This window comes from Mytilus galloprovincialis, chromosome 4, assembly GCF_965363235.1.
Source record: "Mytilus galloprovincialis chromosome 4, xbMytGall1.hap1.1, whole genome shotgun sequence".
NCBI lineage: Eukaryota > Metazoa > Mollusca > Bivalvia > Mytilida > Mytilidae > Mytilus > Mytilus galloprovincialis.
Window position 1 is genome coordinate 23,430,683 of NC_134841.1, and position 27,556 is coordinate 23,458,238.

General features: G+C 31.6%; 1 protein-coding gene across 1 annotated transcript in view; it reads right to left on the reverse strand.

Moving 5' to 3' along the window:
* LOC143070996 (semaphorin-2A-like) overlaps nucleotides 1-26,223 on the reverse strand; it is a 64,767-nt gene extending 38,544 nt beyond the window's left edge. The window contains exons 1-10 of the mRNA XM_076245090.1: nucleotides 26,186-26,223; nucleotides 19,672-19,712; nucleotides 12,755-13,072; nucleotides 11,510-11,591; nucleotides 9,789-9,840; nucleotides 8,956-9,018; nucleotides 7,381-7,564; nucleotides 6,046-6,171; nucleotides 5,171-5,292; nucleotides 4,533-4,653 (exon numbers count right to left, since the gene is read on the reverse strand). Of these exons, the coding sequence (XP_076101205.1) occupies nucleotides 4,533-4,653; nucleotides 5,171-5,292; nucleotides 6,046-6,171; nucleotides 7,381-7,564; nucleotides 8,956-9,018; nucleotides 9,789-9,840; nucleotides 11,510-11,591; nucleotides 12,755-13,072; nucleotides 19,672-19,708 (1,105 nt within the window). The 5' untranslated portion in view covers nucleotides 19,709-19,712; nucleotides 26,186-26,223. The remainder of the gene's footprint in view (nucleotides 1-4,532; nucleotides 4,654-5,170; nucleotides 5,293-6,045; nucleotides 6,172-7,380; nucleotides 7,565-8,955; nucleotides 9,019-9,788; nucleotides 9,841-11,509; nucleotides 11,592-12,754; nucleotides 13,073-19,671; nucleotides 19,713-26,185) is intronic.
* Between the last annotated feature and the right edge of the window lie 1,333 nt (nucleotides 26,224-27,556).

Consider the following 27,556-nt stretch of genomic DNA (forward strand, 5'->3'; position numbering starts at 1 on the left):
AAATGTTATAGAGATGACTGCTAACATCTTATTTTTGCATAACTTTCAAGCATAGTTATTGTTTTCTATATCAAGAACTTTAAAATCATAAATTCATAGCATTTTCATGTTAAATTATTTGTTTTATGACCAAGGTTTAGGCAATTTTCTATGTTTTTGACCCTGGGGCTTCGAATTATACTGCTGTTTCTATCAATTTGGAATATTTAGTACATATTTAGGATAGAAAACACTATTGTTAGTTTTGTTGAGATATTTTTGCATTCCTAGCTTGTATTTTATATGCTGTACTGACAAAAAAGCAGATTTAGGTATTACGACTTACTTTTGTGTTATCGACAGGACACAAACACCCCATATATATATAATATTTAGGAAGCATCGATGAGTTTCAATGACTGCGAATAGTAAACATAAGCATTTCTTCACAATTTAATTTACATATATGTAAATATGAAAATCTTATCCTAGAATTGAGAGTTCATATGCACTACAATATTTTTCAAAGGTCAAAATTAAGGGCTGTGCGGCATATTTTCAACCTATAGGGTCTTTGCATCGGAACATAACACATTTATTTAAGAACCAGTTGTTGGCATGACACGGGTTATGTTCTTCTCATATATGTTATGATGGTATGATACTAAACCCCTAACGGGAAGGATTGTGCCTGATATTCATATAATGAAGACATAATCTTTCAATCAGTTTAATTGAAGTCTGGAGCTGGCATGTCAGTTAACTGCTAGTTGTCTGTTGTTATTTATGTATTATTGCCATTTTGTTTATTTTCCTTGGTTACATCTTCTGACATCAGACTCGGACTTTTCTTATACTTAATTTTAATGTGCGTATTGTTATGCGTTTACTTTTCTACATTGGCTAGATGTATAGGGGAAGGGTTGAGATCTCATGAACATGTTTAACCCCGCCGCATTTTTGCGGCTATCCCTTTTCAGGAGCATCTGCCCTTTGTTAGTCTTGTATTGTTTTTAATTTTAGTTTCTTGTGTACAATTTGGAGTTAAGTATGGCATTCATTATCACTGAACTAGTATATATGTAGGACTCTGAAGTGCCATGGGGACGCTAAAGTACGATGGTCACGCTAAAGTGCGATTGTCTACGTTAAAGTGCGATGCTTCCATACGCTAAAGTCCGATGGTCTGCAAAAATATAGACGTTAGAAACTTAGTTTGATAATCACGCTAATAGTCGTACATACAAACCAAAAATGAACATGCCGAAAGATAAATGTAGAATATTTGATTAACAACTTTAAACCAAATGTCAATGACTTACTAGTAATTGATTTAAACTTAACCATTCTTTATCGGCTGAAGCACAATGTTTATTTTTTCGAGTGCTGGAAGAAGGAATTGTATCCTACAAGGCGACCATTTACTATATAAATACAAAATAGTATACGAATACTTATCCTGCTTCTATTTGGAGCAAACGGAAACATTTACATCATTGTTTATGTGGCAGTTTACTTTGCGATCCCCGTTAAAATGCTGTCGACTTTTATAAACGTAACGTCGGTAAAATAGAGATACATTGTAGGAAAATACAACTTGTATTTGTACTCGCTGCGAAAAAGGAAAAGTTCGGAGAACATTTCATTTCTCTCTTATTTAAATTAAGAATGTTTCAAACAAGTAAATGTTTCAACAATGAACGAATTTTGTATTTGTGATAGACTGTGTGAACGGCAAGCCACACCATCTACCCAAATATTTGATACCGGCCCGAATTTTAAAAAGTCACACCAAAATTACCATTTTAGCAATTATTACGGAGTGGTCATTCTTCTTAATTTAGAAATAATCACTTAAGCCTACCATAAAGCCTATCACATATGTTATAAAACCTTATCATACTAGCTTTTGCAAAAAGACTATTTATTACATCCGTGTTCCTTAACGTTTTAAGCCCTTTAACAATACCCGTTTGGTCCATTGCACTTTAGCGTGCAATACCATCGAACTTTAGCGAACAAACAACCATCGCACATTAGTGTGAGACACCATTGTACTTTAGCATAGACCATCGCATGTTAGCGTGAGACACCATCGTACTTTAGCATAGACCATCGCACTTTAGCGTTACCATCGCACTTTAGAGTACCATCGCACTTTAGACTCCTAAATATATATGTGTTTAGGCGTCAGCTGAAGGACGCCACCGGGTGCGTGAATTTCTCGCTGCATTGAAGACCTGCTGGTGACCATCTGCTGTTGTCTGTTCTATGGTCGGGTTGTTGTCTCTTTGACACATTAATTATTTACATTCTCAATTGTATTATACAGAATGTTGGCTCTCATCCTAATAAAATCAGAATTTTTCATTCACTAATTGATTTGAAAATCATTGTTTCTCCTTAGATGAGGACTTGGTCTATGTATCAATGTTCATGTTTGCAATACTATTGTAGTATACTACATATAATGTAATGTTATATTGTCAACTAAGTATTGCACCGTTGATATGACAACATTAAAAAATTAGTTTTTTTCTTGTGTCTGTATTAAACGAGAATGACTATAAATTACGCATATCAGTTTAAATAGTGGTGTCCTTAATTTTTTTCTCAATTCATTTGAGATATAGACAATAAAAACGAGTTATCTTCAGTCTAAGGATACTCAAACTCATGTTAGGTCTGAACTGTATTCATCAATATTTAAAAAAAAATAGAAATGTGCTATAATTCTCGAGGTATTTTGTACATATCTTTTTTATATTTCTTTTATGGATCGATTAAATAACGTGTTATGTCGTTTCGTTTGCTATCCAGATAATAATGAAATTAACTTTCAATACCATCATGATCATAATAAGGAATATGACTTTTATACTAATGTGAATTTTCATTGCTCTACGACGTTTCTCGGTGTTTGGTTTATTGTCCTGAAAATTGTTTGGACAAGTTTTGTGTAAATAATTATATAAAGTTCTAGATTGCATGTTAGTTACGTAGGCGTCAGTGTTTGTGATATCCCGTGGTATCTGTCGTTGATGTTATATGTTCCTTGTTGTTCTGCAGTTTGCATGTTGTTTTATTTGTTTGTGCGTTGCTGTGATGAATATTCTTGCGTGTTTTTTTTTGTGCTGTAGTTCTGTCCTGAAGCGTTGTCAATTAAGTGATATTTATTTAATATTGTCATAACGTGGGATGTTTGGCAGGTTATTAAAACACGTTCAACCCACCATTCTTGTCTTAAAATAACGTGCCAAGGCAGGGAAAATGCAGTTGTAATCAAATAGTTCGTTTCTGTGTATGTTGGTGTTTGTTATTGTCGCACTACAGTGTTCCTTTTGTTCCTGTGTTTTCTTCTTATAGGTGATGTGTTTCTCTCTGAGTTAGTTTGTAACCTTGATCTCTTTTCTCTCCATCGATTTATTACTTTTGAACACTGGTATACATTGTACTTCTGTTGTTTTTATTTTAGTAATCTTTTTGAATTCAATTGTAATATATCTTGTGGATAGGGCTAACATAGGCTATGCCTGTTGTCCAATCCAATTCAATTAATTTGAATAAAATATTGTTTAAACAAATATATCAACATGGGTGTATGTGTCATATTATTGCTGTAGTTTTCTATGGTACGATATTAGATTAAGTCAATACTTTATTCTTTTACACTTAAAAGGATCTACAAAAAATAGTATAAAACTAACTTAACAATATGCATCGTTTATTATCAACGATTCATGGGGATTCTTTTTTCAGTTTCATTATATTTTTCGAAGATATGTTGATAATGACAATTGTTCTACCACAACTGAAATTAAGCTTCAGCAATAAACGTCATAGACGCCAACATTGTTAATATCGCACTTTCAACCCAATAATTCTTAAATTAGTAAAAAGTTTCCCTTGACGAACACCACGCCACATGTGAAGTGTCGGCTAAGTTTGACACGGGCGAGGCAGTTTTGAAGTGGGGGAAAACGACCAAGGTAAGTTCAAGTGCCAAATGTTCTTTTTAGAGAATAATTAGTACCAAATAACGGATTGCACGGAAGGGACCAAACCATAATCTGGTTCCAGCTAGCGAAAGCAGACTTTTTCAGTGCCCAGTTTTCTCAAACACCTCTTTGTAGTTTTCCGTTTGGTAGATTATCTGGCTTTCAATGCAGTTTTTATTCGGATAAAAACTACTTTTTACGATTTCTCCCGTTTAACTTATATCGAAATGAATTATTTCCATTGAATTAAAGGTTCATCATAACAAATGGACAAACATGGATTTATTAACACCTTTTAAACTACCCTCAGAAATGCATTTTGTGTTTCGGAAAGAAAAACTGACCTTTTCCTGTATAGGAATATAGAAAAATGCAAATCAAATTCAAGGAAAAAAATTTGCCTTTCTGAAATAAATCATGAATTAAAACTATCTAGTGGATTCCAGGCCGTAAAACTTTCCAAACTGTAAAGGTTACCCAGAGTCGCAAGTATTTACGGTAAACTTTTGACGTTGGTTGCAATTCAACTTTTAATGATAAACTATTAATACTTACGTATAGAGTCAAACCTCACTGGTATGTCTTTTGCAATGTGTCCTGGAATTACACAATCTAGTCTCGCTTTTTGATAGCTTGTCCATTTGTTTCTTAACAGTGAGTTACCACCAATATCATCCTAAACGGTAAATTAATGGGTCACATAAAACAAAAAAACACGTTTATTTTGGAAACAATTATCATATAGAAAAAAGAAAGAAATATATAAAACGGAATTGTTTGACCTACATGATGTTTTTAATTTAAATTCAGTGATATACGGTATTGCTTTTTTCTACCACCTTAAAAATATTAGAAAAAAATCCATCACAAACTCTCCAAATGGGAAGCATTTTCTTCTCCAGTTTGTGTAAATCTGATAGGTATAAAAATGTAGTTGTCAACTGATTTAAAGAAACAGTACAATTGTTTTTTTTTTATGTTTTTATGAACACAAATCGTAAAGTATATTTCGGTTTTATAGTATTTTAATTGGCTGGTCTCTGGAAAATCTCGCTTCCTTTAATAAGTCATAAACAGCCTTTAATGTATACATATTAATAAGAAAAGCATTGACAAAGATCGTTTACAACATATTGATATGAATGAAGTTCATTTAATGTATAGAAATGAATATTTGTTTATCTTTTTCATACCTTGCAAACTTTTGCTACTCGTGAATATATTTTCTTCTCGCCTGGATCAGTTTCTACTGCAGTTTCACGAAAGAAAATGAACACTCGATCATCAACGTCAAAAGAGCCAACAAACTGTGGATCTATAAATGTAAATAAACTTATGAGCAACATAAGTGACTTGATTATGCAATGATCATTACATTTGTTCCATTTGTATGACGTACAAATTTGTATTTCATATTTGATGGTAAATGATAATGCACTTATGTAGAAAGAAGTGTAGTAGATAAGTATTAATCCTAAACGAAACTTTCGGAATTTTGTAATTGTTATGGAGGCGCTACTTTGGGCACATGTTTTGATATGCAGCATTTATCTAGAAAAATTGCTGAAGGAAAAACATACAGACAATTGGGGACAATCAATCATAATCCATTAAAGATATTACTGGTACATTTTTGGCCTGCATTATCTTAATGTGTGTAAGTTGTTATATGCATTTAGCGGACCATAAAAACGTTAAGATAATCCGTTAAAACATTTAAATGTGTGATCTCATATTCAATTTCCCCAAAACAAAGAGATATCAATATCACATCAGATTGTTTACGTATTTTGATTTTGATTTTTTTTTAAAGATGATTGGAAAGCATTAATTCATATTTCATTTTCATTTCATGTAAAAGATCTTTTCTAGCGTCTTCAGAAGTTGCCTAAAATATCTTTTTTATTACCTTATATTCAGTTTTTAAATTCAGAAAAACACTCCTATCACTAAAACAAAATAATGATTTACTTTTAAAATATGTCCCAACATTCCGTTCTGTATACATAGCTAATGCATGCAAATATAATGCAAATATGTACAGTCAACCAAACTTGTGTCCTCTTACCTTTCATCCATTTATTACTTATAACTCCTTTCATATAATCATTTGTACCAGGTATTGGCCTTTGAATAGTAGACTCTGTGTGAGACGTCGAAGCATAATACATTATTTCCCCACCATTTGGACTTTCTGGATGGAAGTTTTAAAAATATTATAAGACAATGTATTACTAGAATAACGGAATAAACACAAAAACAATGTGAAATAATCAAGTGATGTCAGTAAAAAAAGCCTGCTTTTTCTAACATCTTCTGATAGCCGATTTCACGAGTTTTTTTCTATACATTGTATCTTAATTAATGAAGGAAAAGGTGAATACACACACAATAGGATTCGCTCTAATACAAAACAAGATAACAAGTGTCCAGATCCGAAAATGAGTTAAAGGTTGAAGCAGCAGCCCTTTTTGTTTTTTAGATTAGACAAGCGATAGGAAGTATCTGGCATGTTTGTATGTTAACGTGCACATGTGCGTCAAAACCAGTTATGTTTGATGCGCGGTTGTTCTCTAACAGTTATTTTGCCTACACCCCTTTAGTTTGGTATGGTTCCTTTTGCTGAGTGCTTAGTTTAGTATATTGTGTTGTGTATAGTGTTTTAGTCTTTTCAATTGGTATATTGTAGAATAAACAACTGATACAAAAAGAGGGGCGAACGATACCATAGGAACAGTCAAACGCATAAATCATCAATACAAAAGTCAGGTTGCATACTCTTTCAGGGGAAAATGTTATCCGGTTAACATTAAAGATTAGAGCCCTCTCTCGACACTGCATTTCAAATAAAGGTATAAGGCTCTTTAGCAATTTGTAGGACAGAATCAGATTAAATCTATCTGAATAAAAAAGAATAATAAAAGAGTAATTAGTTGTACCCATGTTAAAACTACAATAAACTATAGCTTGCATCAATTATTTCGATTCTGATTGGAACAAATAAGTTAATTTCTATGTCCGATATGTAGAATGTGGAGCGATTGTGTAGGCTCTTCCATGAACCACCCTTTTTGTTTGTAAACAAGCGAAGGAATGGCAATGTGATTTTTCCGAAGAAGAAGTTTTGAACAGCCAGCAGGAATTTTTGTCGTATCTTGAATTGCAACACGTCATAATAAATGAATTAGTAACAAAATGTGCCTCATTTCAGAGATTGGAAGTGTTTTAAGTTAATCAAACATATCAAATGTATGCCAATTTGATAAAATTCACTATTCTGCAGTAGTCAATAGACGCATGTGCAAATACATTTTATAGGATTTAGAGCATGGGTGTATTCACAAAGCGAATGAAGCATGTCATATTAGAATTCGTTTTTCGAAGGTATACAATATGAACTCACTAGCATATAAAGCTGTGAAATTGTCAAATGGATCGTTGGAACAAGGAACAACTGAGCTGCTATACGTCATGTCCGTTACATTGAGTTCATAGCCTTTTGCGGAATTTGCATTTGTTCCACACAAAATCAGCTTGTCTGTAGACTTCTTAGTTATAAATCGTATATGATTTTGACAATAGGGTGTCTAAAATAAAAAAAAAATGTAAACTATATACTCAAGGTTTTCTTCCCTGAATTACATTTCTTTCATCATATTCTCAAGAATTGTTAAAATTCCATCAATATTTATCAAGTCCTAATTCGGTTGGATAGAAGGAGTCTCATATACCCCATAACTTTATAAACGGGGGTAGAATGCGATGGAGTAATATTCAATATAAAGTAATTCACGGCAAAGCATATGAACATATTTTTTGTAAAAATGTAATTGTGTTGAAGATGTGATTTACATGAGCAGACGACAACGTAAATTCGATTAATTTTAACAAATTTAAATATATTCCAGGTATAAACAACCCTTAACTAGAAACAGTGTTTGTTACTTTGTACAAATATGCCCTACTAGATCTACACCACCACTGTGACAGACAATTTAGTTAATTCACAAACAATTTCATCTTCATAACTAATATATCATATACTGTGTTACAACTATAGATTTTAATAACGAGTAATGGTAAAAACAGCGATGGCAGAATTTGATAATTTGATACCACACAAAAAACCAATTAACTTGTTGAAAAGGTATGAGGTGCAAATACTAGTGCGCCATATCCGGATTTCGACAATTAATGACTTTTTAATGATGTTAGCAATCGAAACGGTATTTGGAACGCCATACAATTTACCTCAGTTAAGGAAAGACTCTGAAATTCGTTAGAGTCGAAATAGGATAAACGAATGAAATAAACCTGAAGGAAAATATAAACAAGCATACACGAAAAAGTATAAACAAGTCTTAAATTGAAAACCATGTTCAAACCTATGATTGAGTAACATAAGCGAATTTATACATGTATCTACTAATTTGTATCTTAAATAACATTGCAGGTAGTTTATGTGTCTTTCGCCATCTTGAATTGTAAAAAAAGAGACTCTAAGGTCCAGATTTTCAATCAAGTATAGATAATTTTGCTTGATTTTTAATGTTTTAAGTTGGCATTTTAAGGGGAGATAACTATGAAATACTCTAATAGCCGAAAAAACGTACGATAACGTACTTTTGATATTCTCACAGCATTTTCTAAAAGCTATCTTCCCGTATCTTATCTTAAAATTCTATCATTTAGTTTAGCTTCTAATCACATTATGACGTTTTTTTCCAGTATAATTCATACAGAGTTTGTCATTTTGTCACAATCTATAGCTTGAAAAAATGCACGGTGACCTATCATTTGTATTATATGTTGAACATATATCAATATATAATACGGTTTGGCAAAGTATGAACAAATTCTATCATTTTTAATTTAGACTCCCATACCCCCTTATTGATCCTTGATAATCAAAACAAAACAAAACAATGCAAGCAGATCGCTACTGTTTGCTGTTATTATAAGAATAAGAAAAACTTACCCTCGAATTTGAAAGAACACAGTAATCCAGCTTATCTTGTTCAGGTTGAAAATCAATGATTCTCTTAAAAAACTGATGAACATTTTATATGATTAAATAACATGACAAAGACATGAAATACATGTTCTTACGAAGTAACGTATTGGCTTAAAAACAGTGATTTGATTCATACAGAATTTCTAAGCAGCGTCTTGTTCAAGATAGCTTTGCATCAATCTTTTATCGGATTGTTCGCCTTGTGGATTGTTGGTCCATGAGCTACAATTTGTAACATGCTGATATTCAATTATTGTGTTGGTCTAGTACAAAACGGACTATTTATTTTATTGCTCTTTATAGCATGATGTTCGGTGTGAGCCAAGGCTCCGTGTCGTTTGCCGTACTTTGACCTACATTTTTACACATTGTGTCGCGTATGGAGTGTTTTGACATTTACATTCATACCACATCTCTTTATATCTATGTAAATTGTAGTCTGATATTTTTTTCATGTGTACCCCGAGAACAGCAATATGGATATTTTCATATGTTCTCCGATTACGGTTCATTTTACAGCTCATTTAGATGAGAGTTGAAACACTTCTGATGGTTCATTTATATATGTAATATGTGAATTAAAAAAACTGTTTTATAAGTTTATTCATACCTGAAATAACCAATTTTGGATTAACCTTCAAGTGTGTATGATACTGGTTGTGTATCTTGTGTATATAAATATTACTGACCTTTAACTAAATGGTCGTTTTTACTTGGTTTTTTTTTTCATCCTTTGACTTATTTGTTAAAATGTTAAGTACTAATATATTATCTATCATGAATCTTGTGATACGTACGGAATTGACAGGATTAACAATATCTGACAGTTCAAGTATGCTGAGTCTGTTCCTGAATTAGAGGAAACACCAATAACAAAACAGCTGATAATATCATATGGACATATCATTTTACATGTACATTGTAATACTAGCTGAAGGTACAGACCAACAGACCTCCAATGGTATAATAATGCGTACATTTTGAAATGTTAACTATAGGGTTGTATGGTACATGGAAAAAACAAAATATCATTCAGAATATCATTGTATTTATTAAAACAGACGTTTCATTAACCGGAAGTTTTTAAAAAATGATGTTACTCTTCGGGAATCATAATGTTCTATGTTGAAAAGTCACTTCATGGGTAATCATACCACTTTTTTGTTTGTTAAATGCAATGAATTGTTAAAAAAATTATAACAGACAATACATGACATTGTTATAGTTACAATATATGACTATGTTTAGATTTTAACATTTGACACACCCACGGCTGCAATTAAGGTTATCGAGAAAAATGGGCGAAAAGAAATGTCTAACGACGGTCATTCATTTCGATCAAATCTGATTGTGATTCTCATGAATTGTAAATTTACATTAAAATCTGTAAAAACGTATGCTGTATTTTCAAACGCTGAACAAATCCGACGAAAACAAATATGTATGTTATAAATTCAATTTTCTCAATTGTGCAAAAGATATGTAGTACAAAAGATGCAAAACAAATATATGTGATTCATTAAAAGAACGTATGCGGAACACTGACAAATAGACTGATATTGTTGTAAGGATGATAGTCGGTATGGTATTATAAGATGATCAAACGAATGGGATTGACCGATTAAAGCTCTATTCACAAATGAAAGTGATCCGGAATGAATCATGCAAATCCTGTATTTGCTGTATAACATGGAGTTAAAAGTGAATGTTTTAATGATTAAAAATATCATTTGAAAGTTTTAGCATCGGATTTTTTACTTTAATTTTCTCTCTCTGCAAAAAGTCATACGCTAACGTTCACGATCCGATTTATTTTTTTATAAATATTTCCTTATATTTGCAGTATTTCGGATTATGATAACACAAATTAACTTTAAAAACCAGAAAAGTTGCTAGTCACGACATTTGAATTATGAAAAAAGTCTTGTTTGTTTATATGTTTTAAACATGTTATTAAAATGTCAAGGAGACATCTGTTTTTTCTTATACTGAATTTAATGGTTAATCATTTTTTTCAGACGGTTACAATTATTTTTTTAAATTTGACGATATACTTAATCAAATTATATAATTAGTTGACCTTGCATATGTTTTCTTGATACGATTTTCTTCACGATCATATACCAGAGTTTTCACAAGCCAATCGCAATACTTGACCCCTGTTAGGTATTATTTCGCGATCATTTTTTCTTGATATACTGAATGACACCCGTGACATCGCACACAGTAAAATGATTGTCCTGTTTCAACAAAGGTATAATTGCCACAGAAGAGAAGTAGTGTAATTATACTATCAACCCTTATGGTTACGTAAATAAAGAAGAGAGATCGGTAATGCTTTAGACCCCAGTAACACACAGCACAATATTCATATATTAAAGAAAACATCATGGTTCGATACTGAAATGACTCATGTAATAAATTACATGTAAGTCTTCAATCTAACCTCATGTTCACACGTACAACATAGATATATAAAAAGCAACAAACTCTACTTCACAATGTGTGCCTTACTTACATTTGTCCTATGAAAAGTTTCTCCATTTCGGGATCAATCAGAATGTATCTGTTATAACTAGCATCTGTTGATGTTAACAATGCTGCAATAAGCAAATGCAGAAAATGGTTTGAAATAGTGAGTTTACTGAAAGGATAAACCAATTATTATATTAGAACTTCATATTACTAAGTACAAAACAAAAGCGCGAAATATAATAGACATCCATAGAAAACAGAGTAACGGATTTTGGAAGAAAGGGGGAGGACTCAAACGAAATTATCCTGTCCCCTTATACCTCTGACAGGGATAATTTTAACAAGACAACTATGTTTATCGAATATGTTAAAATACGTGTTTATCAAATAGGATGGCGCTCTGATGGAAAATATCATGATAATTAATTTCTAACTAGTAGCAATATACAATTTGATGCTAGATTTGTTAATGCAGGTATGCAACACAGTAAAGATTGTCTTGTGCGTCAATTTTAACCATGATTCATCTCATTGACCTGTGTGTAGGTGTATAATTATTTGTAATATTGTAGCTTTGCAAACCTCATTTAAGACACCACGAACGAAAAATAAATAAAGACTTAAGTTCAATATATTACAATAAAACAAAATAAAATAAAAAATACTTTTGAAGATTAATTCGATGAATGGTCACGAATTCATGTCAAATAAATATTAATAACCAAAAATAATCTACATTAATATGGGACATTGAATCAATTGAAGGTGGGCCATCTATGTTGACAATTAGAATGTATTCTATGGTTACAGTCTCGACTATGTTTTCTTTGCAATTGTCTGTCTCATTGTTAATGATATTCACTTTCTCCCAGTATCCAGTAGCAAAACTGTTTACAAACATTTTTTTCTTCAATATTTGGCATGTGCAAATTTAAAACTATGAAATATGTTAAATATTCTACCGACACATGCATAACAATTCATTTTTAACTGGCTACTTTTGTAACTAGACCATGCAAGTAAAGACACCCTGAAGTTTGAAGTTGAGGGATAATCATCAAGATTAAACAATTATCAATAAAAGCACTGATACAAATTTGAATATGAAATTAACCTTTTTGACCATATTTCTAATCAGAAAAAATAAAATTTTGACCGTAGGTCTTCGGACAGGATACAACTCAACATAAGTAGTTTACACTTTTGTGATCTATCGCCATTATAATTAAGCCTAATAATGATCTTTTAAGTCTTACATGTAGGTATATAATTTTTACATGCTCTATACCTGGAAATGTCAGGTTAAATATTCGTATGGTGTCGCCATTCTGAACTGAGCAACGGTATAATCCTTCGTCACTTATCTGGGCATTCACAATTCTTAAATCATAATGTCCGTTACTATGGTCACCTGTTACAAATATACGATCATGCAGAGCATCCGGTAAATTAGTGTTTGAATAGTTTGACTCCGCATACAGTGTATTTTCTTGGTATGGGCCTCTCCACTCCACTGATTTAACTTCTATTGAAGCTATACTACAGTCTAACAAAACGGAAGTTCCCTGAGTTTCATATCTGGGTATGATGCTACATACAGAGTAACCTAAAATACACAAAATGCTTATATTTCACGGTATACCAGTTAATAAACTAAAGCTTATAATTTATATGACTCATGTCTCACTAATGATGTGTTTTATTTTCACGTTTTAACTGACACCCTATTCTGCATCTTAATTTTTTGGGCTTTTCTTAATGCCATTTTACCTGTTCAATGCCCATAGTGCATTTATCTGTACTGGTTGTTTCAATCATTTGTTCACATTAAACTGTTTTGATTTCAGTTTTCAACTTCGACTAGCTTTTAGGGTAAAAATGTAGACTTGTACCGTTGATTCATAATAATGGTAAGTCCTCGAACTATGTAAGAGGAATTTAACAATAAATTATTGTGTTGTGCGTTAATATCTGCAAAATTTTAAAATAGAAATAATAAAGCGCAAATTGTTAGAATAGTTATCAAAGGTATCAGGATTATAATATAGTACGCCAGATGCGCGTTTCGTCTACACAAGACTCATCAGTGACGCTCATATCAAAAGACTTATAAAACCAAACAAGTACAAAGTTGAAGAGCATTGAGGATACAAAATTCCAAAAAGTTGTGCCAAATACGGCTAAGGTAAATTGTTAGATCATGGTTTAGTTATTGTCCGACTTGTTTACGGACGGTTACGGTATACCATCATATATACGTAAACAGGTAAAGCAGGTATATTCACTTGTGGTGCAAGCATTAATTGAACTTTGGAGCATCTGAATCCCTTCTATATTTGGAGGAACTCATTTTGCTAAACTTTTACTTATATGTTAAGGTTGATTGATTGGTGCTTGTGTTTTTTGTCTAGCCATGTAAAAATGAAGATGTGTTATGGCTACCAATACAACGACTGAAAATGCAATGAATCAAAAGACAACAAATAAATGTCGACTTATAGGGTTGAACAGTGAGCAAAACTCAAATCACAATTTATGAAATAAAATCCAACATGAGAAACATGACAGACAATAACCATTGGATAAAGTGTTACTTGCTTTGGGGTTGGAATAAAAAAAAACTGGTTTGATAAATATATATGTGATTGAGCCCATAATTTGAAATGTATTTATCCAAAGAAACAATTAGTTGATACACTTAATATCTCAATTTACTATCTACATTGGAAAGAAAACATAACCGTAAACAGGGTGATATGATAACCTATTTACAGGTATTGTATATTTATAAAAAATATTGTATACGTTTATATATATATGTATATATATTAGTTTTATTGAAATCTAAAATGTCACTGCAAATTAGAGACGAATGGTATATTTTAGGAGGAGCCTGAAAATAGCAAGAATGCATACGTGTTCTTAGAAATCGTAAGTGTCTGCAGCTATGCATACAGCGTCCACCATGTGATTCCACACTGATTAAACAGGTCGGGACCACTACCTTATATGGAAATGCATGAATTAGCATACTTATGTCCTAGCACATGTAATTGTTTGTTTACGTGTGACGCAATTTATTTTTAGCTGGGTTTTTGGCCAATCCACGAAATGAGTAACAATGCATGATGGACTACTACGTGTTTACTATCAACCAAACACGCGTGTTATTTACTGAAGTACAACACATTTTTTCATGCAATGCGGGATTCACAATTTCGCTTGGTTTTTCATTTTTTGTATCCACATTTATAGTTCGTACTATAAAGTATTCGTTCCATGCTCAGATTAACGAATAAATGTTTCTATACGAAGAAATAAGTGTTTGAATTACCCGATATACAGCCATTAATATGTTTGATGATGACACTAATTACATCCAATTCATTTGAGCTTAAATGGATAGTTGTCCCATTGGCAATCATACCACATCTCCTTATTTTTGTATACAAACATCTTTCAGAAAGTTCGGTTTTTCAGTATAAAATATTTACTGACGTCTGTAGAACACTAAGTAATATTTTCATATTGAGTATTTGAAAGGTACAGAACATGGACAAAACCTATATCATCCATCATATTTCAACAAAACTGAACAAGACCTTTTTAGATTTTTATCTGACAATGTAAACAAAATAGGTATAATTGATTTTAGACATAATTCAGTATTTGGGACTGTTCCTTTTTTTTTGCAGGCATTTTGGTCTCTTCTTTTTTTTTTATAAATAAGGCCGTTAGTTTTCTAGTTTGAATTGTTTTCCATTGTCATTTGGGGCCTTTTATAGCTGACTATGCGGAATGGGAATGGGATATGCTCATTGTTGACAGTACGCTGACCTATAGTTGTTAATGTCTGTGTCAGGCATTTTGGTTTTCTTTTGGAGAGTTTCTCTTTGCATGGCAATCAAACCACATCTTCTTTTTTTTTATAAGCTATTTACCGTCCCCGTTTTAAAAACACTGATTTTTAGCATACTGAATATTATGGTGCTCTTACTTTTAGTTCAGGTCCTGATAAAAATACGTTTACACATCCAGTATAGAGAGATGTTTTAATCAGTGCCAGTTTTCGTGTTTTTCGAGGAAGAAATGTTGTTGGAATGACAATATACAGGTTTAAAAGAGCTCAAAAATTGTTCATACTAGACAGTGGTCAATTTATCTAAAATTACACTGTTTCACGCCGTGAAATTATTGCACAAGTACAATGCATAACAATGAAAAAAACCTGTTCAACTACTTTTCCAAGGCGAAAAAGAACGTCGAATCGTGAAGCCCGTAAACAATATTTTTCTAATCTGAGAATGCAAATTGAAGAGTATGTTATACATTTTACAATAGAAATATTCGCAGATTAAAAACATTTATTTTGAGAGTCCCAGACACTATATTAGTGGACAGTTTTTCCACTAATTCCACGTGTTTTCAAGTTGTAGTCAACTCGTAGTATCCCACAATGCATTGTAGTTCATTGAGTCGATTGTTCAGTTTTTCAAGGCCGTATTGGCCTTGTGTTTGGGAAATTACTATGCAAATATATTCTGACGTCAGGAAATCTAGAGTTCTCGACCTGTTAAATACAAACCATCATAATGAAAGAGTTTGAAAATATACATATACACCATAGGTAGAGATTTTAAAAAACCCATCAAGTATGAATTTCATTTCAAACTATTAACAATTTGTCGATTACATTGACCGACTATTTAAATTTAACAAATTCGTTTACGTATCGATTTCTTAGCCTTTTTACAATGATCGAAATATAAGCCCTTTGGCATATATATAGTAACAAGTTAGTCTTCCCGGTACTCCCACCTTTTAAATGAATTACCCATAAATAAACATCTAACAATGAGCCTGTAGGTGAGGCACTACAACAGGTATTTGGAAATGATATAAGTTGAAATTAGTATATTTCTTTCAATTCATTTATTTGGAATATAACATTTATCCCAGTGGGCTTCAGAAAAAATAACATAAAGATTGTGCAACTACAAATATATATGTATCTTTGATGATTGTTTTAAATTATTGATAGTTTTCATATTTCCCCCTTAATATGGTATACTAGTATGCAGAATTATATATCGCTGATTGAAAAATAATAAATAGTAAGTGGCCTCTCAATGAAGAGAATACCAACAAACATCAAAGTACAAATTCTGTGTATTTGATCTCCTTATAATATATACATAGACAATTACATCTTAGAATTAAATGAACTGCGGTCGTCATGCAGAAAATGTAAATTGAGTACAGTTATAACTCAACATTATTAAAAGTATGCGGAATATATTAAAGAGATATTCAAACATATAAGTCACAAAATGACAATATCATGTCAAAAACGATAAACAAAAACAAACAAAAACCATATTGAAAACGATTAAGAATACACGAGACCCACCAAAAATGCAAGATTATTCGAAAGTTGTCCAGTAGGATAAGCCGATCATGCCCCACAGATGTCACCCGTCGTTTAGTTCATTTAAATGCACATTCGTTGATAAGTATTTTGCGGAATTTCAAATGCAGCTACGGGATTTGAGGATTTTTACAATCCCGCTAGAGTTTCGACGTTCCGTTTTACATATTGTATCTAAGGTCGACTTCACTGCAGAACGTAGCATTAGCATTTCAGAATATTTAAAATGAAGTAAAAGGTTAACAACAGTATGGTTGCATATAACGATAGTTGGTTTGTCCCTGCAATTTATTGTCTGTTGTCGTTTTCGATATAATAAAACATTTACTGACAGTATTTTCGTGGAATAGTAAGTTTATTGTCATCATCGTCGCCTCAGAGCAATAATTGCACCCTGGGGACAATAAACTTACTATTCTACTCATACCCAGTCAATATGTATGCAATACAATTGTACTCCATATACAGGCTCTTCTCTATAAAAGATGAAAGTTGAAATTGAAAATCTGAAATCGACACTTATGTCTATAAATAGCATTATTAATCGTCCCTTTTTGTTGATATCAAGATGTAAATCGAGATAAGAATCATAATTAACTGTATCTATGAAATCTCTGATCTTAAGTTTAATATAGAATAGTTGAGTTCAACATAGTCTCCGAACATTGAGTTTTTTCAAGTGGATTGATAGTTATCAAAGGAACCAGGCTTATATTTTAATGCGCCAGACGTGCGTTTCGTCTACACAAGACTCATTGGTGATGCTCTGAACAAAAAGTTATAAAGCCAAACAAGTACAAAGTCGATGGGCATTGAGGACCCAAAATTCCAAAAAAATTGTGTCAAATACCGTTAAGGTTATCTATGCCTTGAATAAGAAAATCCAATAGTATTTTGAACAAGTGAAACAGCGAGCTACTGCTCACTGATAATACCCCCGCCGCAATTGGATAATATTAATAGTGTAAAAATATGCAAGTGTTCGGTAAACAGGAAGTTGTCAAGTGATGAATCTGAAAACGCATCACACGGTATGGCTGACATATATAAATGTTGATACCAAATTACAGAAAGGGTGGATGTGTAGTTCCTGAGAAAAATGTGACGAAAGTTTCATGGGACGGACTGACTGACGGACGGACTGATGGACGGACAGACAGAGGTAAAACAGTATACCCCCCCCTTTTTTAAAGCGGGGGTATAAAAATTCATACTTTTGAAGACATCTTCTATTAAATTAATGTATAGCGGAACCGATACTTCCCATTTGCCATCAGAATTTAATTTAGTTGATTGACGATAAACAAACTTAAGTCACTCATTATAGAAGATACTTACAAAATTTAAATATGTTGCTATTTTATGATAAATTTGACTAATATTGCATATTCATAAACTGAATACTTATTAATTCCTACTTGTAATACAGGCAGCCGTTAAGGCACAAACTATATCAGAAACAATATGTAATCGTTGATATTTGTCAGCCAGCAAATACTATTGAATCAATACATGTCCTGATAATGAAAATTAATTCATCATACTCTTTTAGTGTTATGCCATATTTATAATTGTATACTAGGTAATAATGCCGGGTATATTTGACGATTTCCATGAATATTTACATAACTGGTTAGATTCTTTTACACGTTCGAAATATACATTTCGGTCTTGGCCAATTATGGCCGTTTAAAATTTACAAACACGAATGAATACGATACCTTTTTATTGTTTGTGCATTATTGATTCGGATTTAATTACCTGACTCTTTTGATAACCAGTGAGCATGCTACAGTTTGACAAAACGATACATTCAGTAAACAATTGTAATGTATTTTGATAATTAATCAAAAAAGTGTTTGCTTACAAAACATTCGATGATGTTAACTTAAACGTAGTTTATCGAAAATAACATGATTAAGGTTACGTTTCATAAAGCATGTAGAGAAGAATTCTAGAATTTCCCGGAAAAATGAGTGAGTGAATTTTTCGAAAAAAGTATTTTATTCTTTGCGTGCATATTAATTTAGTGTCTAATTATAACAATGAAAGGTTTGTACCTAAAAGCAACCAACACTAATCCGTAACCTAAGCTTGAAAAATGAATATCATGTACAAATTATAAGGTATTTTATACAATGTGACCTAAATAATAAAACCTGACTACAAAGGGAATGATATTTTCTGGGGCAATCAGTCATTTAGGGTAAACAAAATGAAACATATTCATATTTTTTTAGATGAAAGCACAAAAACGCATTTCTTGTTGTGTTTAATGTACACTATGTACTAATATTCAATCGGAACGTGTAAAACTGAAATCCACAGATACGTAGGAAGCAATCAGAAGGAAAATTACAAATGCAACGAAATAACCATCATAGAAAAAAAGACGATTTATTGTAAAAAAGAGTTTCCTGTTATTGTCTTCATAAATTTTAATCTGCCATTGCACACCATAAAAAGAACTCTAATGTTGCATACATTGTTTGACCATGAACATGTCATCTTCAGCATGTTCAGTTAATACTTTTATTTATAAAATCGTTGTATAACTGCTGTTTGAAAACGTATCACATATAAACTAAGAGTTTATAGTGTTAATAAGGTTGTCACGGAATGTTCAGATCTGTAGTTATTCTTTACATCGTTATTTGCGTTGCATGTACAATTCAGAAGGAGTACTTTATAATTTAGAGTCCATGATTCGTTAACTTGTATACTTATATAACATGTATCCCTTTGTCTTTTTTGTTTACAAATAAATAACTACTTACCTAAAATGGATAAACATGAGACAGTTAATCTCCACATTGCACTAAAATTTAAACAAGAAAAAACGAGTTAAAACATCATTTATAAATAGTATGTTTCATTTTCCAATCGATAAATACTAACAGTGTATTTTAATGTAAATAAACGTGCTTGAAATGTATTTAAATATAAAGCCAAGGTAAACAAAATATCCATGAACAGCATGTACCAGTATAATGTTGTAACATCACGGATTATTTCTTTGGTAGTTAGATTTTACATAAAAACTGAATTGTCTATTTGTCTCATCATTTTTACTCTTTAGTTATGTATTTTGCGTCGAGGAGTTTATTAAATCATTAAGTTATTCTATTCATCTCTTATTGGTGTTCACATAAGTCAATTTGACATCACCTAAGAGATCAAAACTATCAAATACCACCATCGATGGCATACAATCAATAATCCGGTGTTTTTTTTTAGAATAGATAAAAGAAGATAAATCAAAACATATGATGCTTTCTCGTTAATCATTAACACAAATCATAATCTTGAAAGAAACATAATAAATATAGAATATAGTTGACATTGATACTAGAACTGCATGGAGGAAACACCAGCATGCAACCATTAGCAAAAGGTCAAGAGAGAAAAATGAAATAGACAACAAAAGGTAACAATAAAAAAAAACTACACTATATTATATATTGAGTACCACGCATCTTTTAGAATACCGTAAGTTTGAACATATACGGAAGTCAACAGAAAGAAGAAATGGTCGTGTTTGTCATTATCATTATACTCTGACCATTTGGAATCAAAATTACAGCGGAGAAAAATTACTTCAAAAGTAAAATGCAAATCCTTTGCCTATTTTTATATCATTTATTTGAATGAACAGACATGTGGCATATGCATCAATGAGAGAGCAATGCATTAGCAGAAAATACACAGATGTCTTCAATTCAGAATAAGGTTGTCAACAATAGACAGCTTCATATACATATAAATTATATATTATAACAGGTCCTTAGTCGTCACAATTAGGCAAAGTAGCACTTAGAATTAACAGGAACTGTCAGAGACATTCTATGAACATTATTCTCAAACTGAAAGTAAAAACATTCACAAGGTTACTTCTACGAGAAGTAATACCGCTGGTCATACAGTGTGCATATACTTTTCACTATACGCAATAAACAATAAACATTTCGTGAGAGTCTACAATTTTTTTTAAATTTTTGTTACGTTCTTAAATCAACCATAGAACAGTAATGACCGATTCCAAGACCAAACTTCAAATGTTTGTAGTCCGATGCGCTAACAACTACACCACGATTCCTTTCCGCAGGACACTGATGAAACTGTAAAGTCGTTTTGATAGACACAAATTTTGAAGATATATCCAGTTAAAAGTGTGTTTAAACTCTTGATTTTGGTTAATGTGGATGAACAATTTAACCTCTGATGAATTACATGTCAAATAATTTAAAACCCTCCCTGTACCAAGTCAGAAAAATGGGAATTGTTATCTTATAGTTCGTTTCTGTGTTCGTTGCATTGTCTTTGATTGTTTTTGTTGCACATGAGTGTTTCAGTTGTCACGTTGTTTTGTGTTTCCATCAATTTTAGTTTGTAACCTGGATTTATTTTCTCTCAATCGATTTATGATTTTCGAACAACGGTTTACTACTGTCTTTATTTAAATAGCAACTTTGATAATAAAGGCTGGTTATATATCGCGTTCTTGGAAAATATAATGACAATTGCATGATTGTCGACGTATTTCTCATCGTTTTTCCATCAATTTATGCAGATGCATTCTGCCTTGTGTTATGTACGTGTAAATATTCCAACAACAAATTCAAAGTAATTTCATAAAGTCTACAGGAAGGCATAAGTCCTTTCGCAGATCTAGAAATTGAAGTCTCTGGTTTGCCTCTAGATAAGCCAAAATTAACATTGCAATAGTTTCTTTTACACAAGAAATTTATTTATTCGCGACTGTCTTATAACAGAGAGGTTTAGCTAGCTATAAAACCAGATTTAATCCTTCCTTTTCTGTAATTGAAAAAGCACATACCAAGTCAGGAATATGACAGTTGTTGTCCATTCGTTTGGTGTGTTTTAATTTGTGTTTTCCTCCGAGCGAAAAGCTTTAAGCCACTCCAACCTTAGATGTAGAAAAAAATACAAGATCTGGCCAGACCTTTGTATTTGTCAGACGGAGACGTAATCACAAGCATGGTTTACATGTTTTTCTTCTGATGTAATATTAAACCTCAATAAAAAGTAAATTGAGGATTTCAAACTCACAAAAATGTTAAACTATTTTTCATTCTGTATGCAGCTGTCGAAAGCTTTTTGTGTTTATTTTTAAAAGAGCAAAAGTGTTTTTAGAATTTCTATTTCCATTCAAAATGTTTCCCTGACAATTAACGCATTATTTGGTACGAAATGTGACCAGCTACAAAGTATAAAACATTGTATAAGATTAAAGTTAAAAATACAGTCAGAAGATGTGATATGATTTCCTGGCAGTTTCTGGTTTAAGTGCCCAAAAGTGGCAAAAAGTCTTTCATTTCTATATATGTTTCATTGGAATTTCCTCCTTGAAAAAATAACTGTAAATGATATTTTTATCTGCGTGATAGTCAAATTCATCATAGGCTTCAGTCAAAAACAATGATTATCATAATTAACTGCACTTTACATTTTAGTTCAAGTCAAACTGAATTCAAAAAGTGTTTAAACATATAATAAATTCAACTGCTGACAAACAATTTTTAATCTATTTAAATATGTAAAATATGTCGGAGCTGTTCTTTTTAGGGTCATTGTTAGTTTATGATTTTATTCATCAATAAAATGTCAAAAGCTACCCTCTAGCCTACTTTCATTTTGGTTAAACATTAAAAAAAAATCAATCGTGTCTACATATGTTACTTATTGTGACATTTGAAAGGTTACTATAAGCACCACGATAAATTATGAAGAGAACACTCAAAATATTTAGTAATTTCAATTATGGACAGGGAACAAGGAAATCTTTTATCAATTGATTTTTATTCGTTAAAAATGATAAAACCGTTGATAACATTATTATGAAGTATTACCTAGTGATGGTGAGTTCTTGTCAAAAATATGTTGTTACTCATGATGCATGCAGGCCCTTGTTTACACTTTCATTAATATTTACAACTAGGTACGTGATAACATTGAGACATTTTATATTCCTAATTGCCATTGTACTACAATTTGAAAAAAAATTGACTAAATTAGGGTTTTAAAGTCTAAGTTGACTAATAATATGTTAGATAATTATTTTTTTAGCTAACTTTACATGTAATAACCATTAACATTATATATTTGTGGGATGAGGGGACGAGCTACACACAAGTTCAATAATTCAAATATCTATACATGTAACTACAACAAATATAAGCTAAATCTTTTGATTTTAACACATTTTTGTGCCTTTTGTGCCATTGTAGATCGGGACAATTTTCGATGATAAAACCGATCAATAAGACTATATTTAAAATATGACTGAAATGGTCTAAATAAGTTGAACCCTTAAATTTTTAAATTATTTTGCTTTATATTAATAGTTATCGAAGGTACCAGGCTTATAATTTGACAAGACAGACGTGTGTTTCGTGTAAATTAAACTCATCAGTGGCTCTGAGATTTTTTTGTTTACAAATTGTTATAGTTTTTGTCGGAGATTTATTCCCTTAGACATTAAATTACACGTAATCTTTAATGTTGGTTCTTTTTCATAGGTCGTGACAATAGTAGATCCGGCTCAGGATTATTTATTAACTCTGATGTAGACTTATGAAATGTATATAGAGAATCAAAATAGAGTTTCTACCTGTCATGTTGAATTACTATTCAATTGTTCCGTTATGTCGCGATACTTTTTTAGTTTAAGTTTGGATAATCTTCTATAATGATATGTGGTCATATCCAATGTGGCTGTAACTTTGGACTTAACCCTGTTATTGTTAATGGGTTAACGATTCATACAACATCGCCGACACGTTATTGTTGCAAATATACTTCATTGTTGTATTGTTGTTTTTGTCTATTTCTCGCTTGTTTTATTTTCTCTCGCAACTTCATGCAAGTCCTTTTTGAAAATCTTTGATATGCTCGTTTTCAGATTTTTCTTCGTTTTTAACCCTTTGAGTAAGAATCATATACCAGATAATTTTCCCTTCAAAACATAGGCATAGAGGTTGAAAACCCTGTGCTCTCATGCTCAGATGACCAGGGAGCTACGATAGCTTACTGCAGCTGTCTATTTTTTTAATGTTGAGTTATGCATTTGTTGAAAATATCTTCCAAAATTCTGTTGTTTTTTTAAATTTCTTACAGGTGAACGACGACCAAAATGAGTAAATTATCTTAAATTATTCAGGAAACCTCAAATGGTTAGACGATGTGCAAGAAATATTCATAAAACGCAATCGTTTTCGTTAAAAAAAATGTTCTCATCGTCGGATACCAAGTTGTCTGTTCAATATCGAATGATTTAAGGACTTTACGAATAGTTCATCGTGTACCTGTTATGCCTTGACATTCAAATTGTCGTAACAAAAACTAGAGACTTTAAAGATATTTGGAATAAAAGACAAATCTAATTGTCAATCGCAAATATGGCATGTATTCTAAAGACTGGTTTTGCATACAAATATTTGTTTTGTCTATGGTAATAATTGATTCATTATAACATGTATAAATAGAACTATTGTTGTTGGCTTATTTACCGATTTAAATTATTCTTTATTGTATAATTATAAAGTAAAATCGTATTTGTAAATGTAGCGTATACCAAACACATTTTAAAAGTCACAAGAACACGCAAAAGACCACTTATATTATTATCGACAACCAACATGTTTCACTTCAGCTTGATACCATACATATCCCCGTGTCATGATAGAACTGAATGGACAAAATGAAAACGTGATAACATACAATCAATGAATTTGAAGTACAGTATGGGGATTAATATGTACTCTTAAAAAGATAAACATTTTCCAGCAAAGTAGGTTAAACGCAACTTGTGTATAAGAAAGTAAAAATGTCATATTCTATCACTAGGTCGTTACTACTGAAGGTTAACTGATAATCCCCATAGACCTCCTCAGCTCGATAGCCAATGGTGTCACACTAAAATTATTCATAACATCATACTTTTTTATAATTGTTGCATTGAAACAAATTCGATTTAGCAAAAATTGACGTTAAATGGATTTGCCATTTTTATGTTCCTATTGAACTTATCTCTCATCAAGTATTTACTGTTCCTGAATAAGAGTAACTCTGAAAACTGTTTCAGATGAATAACATTTTATAAAATGTCATATTCCATATTTGACATTTATTTACCGGCTTGTACCTGTCTTCTCCCCTTATTGCGAACCCAATGATACATTTGCACAGATTCACTTGATAGTTACCTGTTTATTCAAACATTTGGCAGTTCTTTTGTCCCATTGAACAAATACCATAGCTCTTGTTCTCTAGTAGTATATTCAATGGGACCTTTAATTTTCCTCTAAGAGAAATCTATATCATTGATAAATTTATCTGAGTAAAAAAGTCTGCTATATAGATAGAAATAACATGTTTACATGAACAAAAACTGTGAGTTTGTATTTATTCAATAATATAATAACATACTATTTTTTCAATCTGTTGAATGTAAACAGTGATGCAAACATTACTAAATAAAGGCAACAGTAGTATACCGCTGTTCAAACTCATAAATCCATGGACAAAAAACAAAATCGGGGTAACAAACTAAAACTGAGTGAAAAGCATTAAATATAGGAGGAGAACAACGACACAACACTACAATGTAACACACACAGAAACGGACCAAGCATCAGACAAAATCCCACGAGAATAACAAATATAACATCAAAACCAAATACATGAATTTGGGATAGTCAAGTACCGTGACACGTCTTAACGCAATGTGAATTTACACTAAAAGTTGATTTCTGTTCCTATTTTAAAAAATATACTTTTATTATTAAAATGCATTTTATTTTGTTTCGGTTTTGTAGTTTAAAGATATTCATGTTAAGATGTAAATACGTGTCATGTTTTACTCAATAAATTTTACTATATTTCTGGAGTTTTTTAATTACGAATTGCAATTTGATCATCTAAAGTCTTTTGATTTGAAATTATCGTGGATAATGCTTGTCCAACCACCTTTTTTACCAGTTTCGTGTAATTTTAAGTTACTTGAAAGCCAACACATAATGTACGAAACGCAGGTGCATATTTAAATTATGGAGCACCCGATGTGTGACATCTGAACTCATTACACATTTTCCTTTTTATATCTTGTATTGTCTCCTTTTGCTAGAAATTATAGTGTTATTTGACCTTGAAGTAGGTTTGACTAGTGTGTTATGAGCCGCTATACACAAGAATTCACACTTTCGTATAAAAATATATATGGCTATACTTAATCTTAATAATTTTATAAACACTACAATAACATTGTCTTACCTTGTATTCGTCCTAACGGCACATAATACTATATCTAACTACCAAGTAAGAATGTATTTATAGACGAGTAATCTATTCAAAGTCATTGATTGTTTATAAGATAATTTAAAAAGATATAGTTCATGATAGTACGTGTATTCATGGAATTGTATATACTATCATTTCCGGATAAGCATTTTATGTGATTCAATAGAAATGCTTTGTGACAAGTTTTGATGCGCAAGTACCAAAAGTTTTTTCAGTGTGAATGTTGTCAAGACATTGTCTATTGTAAGTGCTTGACCTTGTGCTATACGATTTTTATTTTTACGAAAGTTAAAATTGAAAAAAAGCGAAAAGGTAAAATATCGGAACTTCGAACAAACTTTGTTTAATATAAATTTCGTTAAACATACTAACCATGAATTTTGATTTAAATGATTAAAATATAGCATATTCTGCTCTTTAGTATTTACAAATCGCAAAACCATTTTCAATAGATCGAGATTTCAAACATCCGGTGATGCATGAAATCTACTCACCTCTAATAAAGGAAAGTTCGGCTTTTTTGCATTTAGTTGAATGGCTGTTATGTTCAAAATCAAAAGTACATAATTGAGTACCGATAAATTGTTCTATCCATCGTTATTTATCAACATGGATGAGATATTTGAAAAGCTGGGACCTGTTTCACTAGGCCTTGTAACGTTGAAAGAAATATGTTTTTGTCACAGTCTAGGAAGGTCAGTTTTAAGACATTTCTAGAACTAGAGAAGAAGGCAACAGGTGAAATGATACTAGGCTTCCAAAATCAGGCAACAAAAGTGCGTAGACTGTGAACACTGAATAAAAAAAAAAAGACTATTTTAATAAAAATAAAATTGACAAATTTGTTGAGTTGTATGCATCTAGCGAATAGAATAGGTAAAGTTTGTCCAAATCTGATTACAATTATAAAAATTTAACCTCCCAATGCTAGTTGTATCACTAGAACCAAACCAGGGTCATGATTTTGGTCGCCTATTGCTTTCTTGAAACATTGATATCAATGTGAGATCTGAAATATCTTTACATGTTCCCCAATGTGAGAGACATTTTCTGGATACGAGGTTAGATGGGGAAAATAGGTTTGTGGTAGTCCAGTTAATGAGAACACAGAAGAATTTGATACATATAGTAATCGTAAATGAGAACTATTTATAAAACATATCAATGTACAAAATCAAATATGCATAGTGGTATTTATCTTCATAAAGAGCATGATAAGCCTTAGAAGTGCAGACGAACAAATATGTAAAACCTTTAATTATAAACATTTTTGGAGGAAATTGCTAACGAGAGAAGGAGAGAAGAAATTTTGATTTGGTTTTAAAATAAGCACAGGTTGTCATT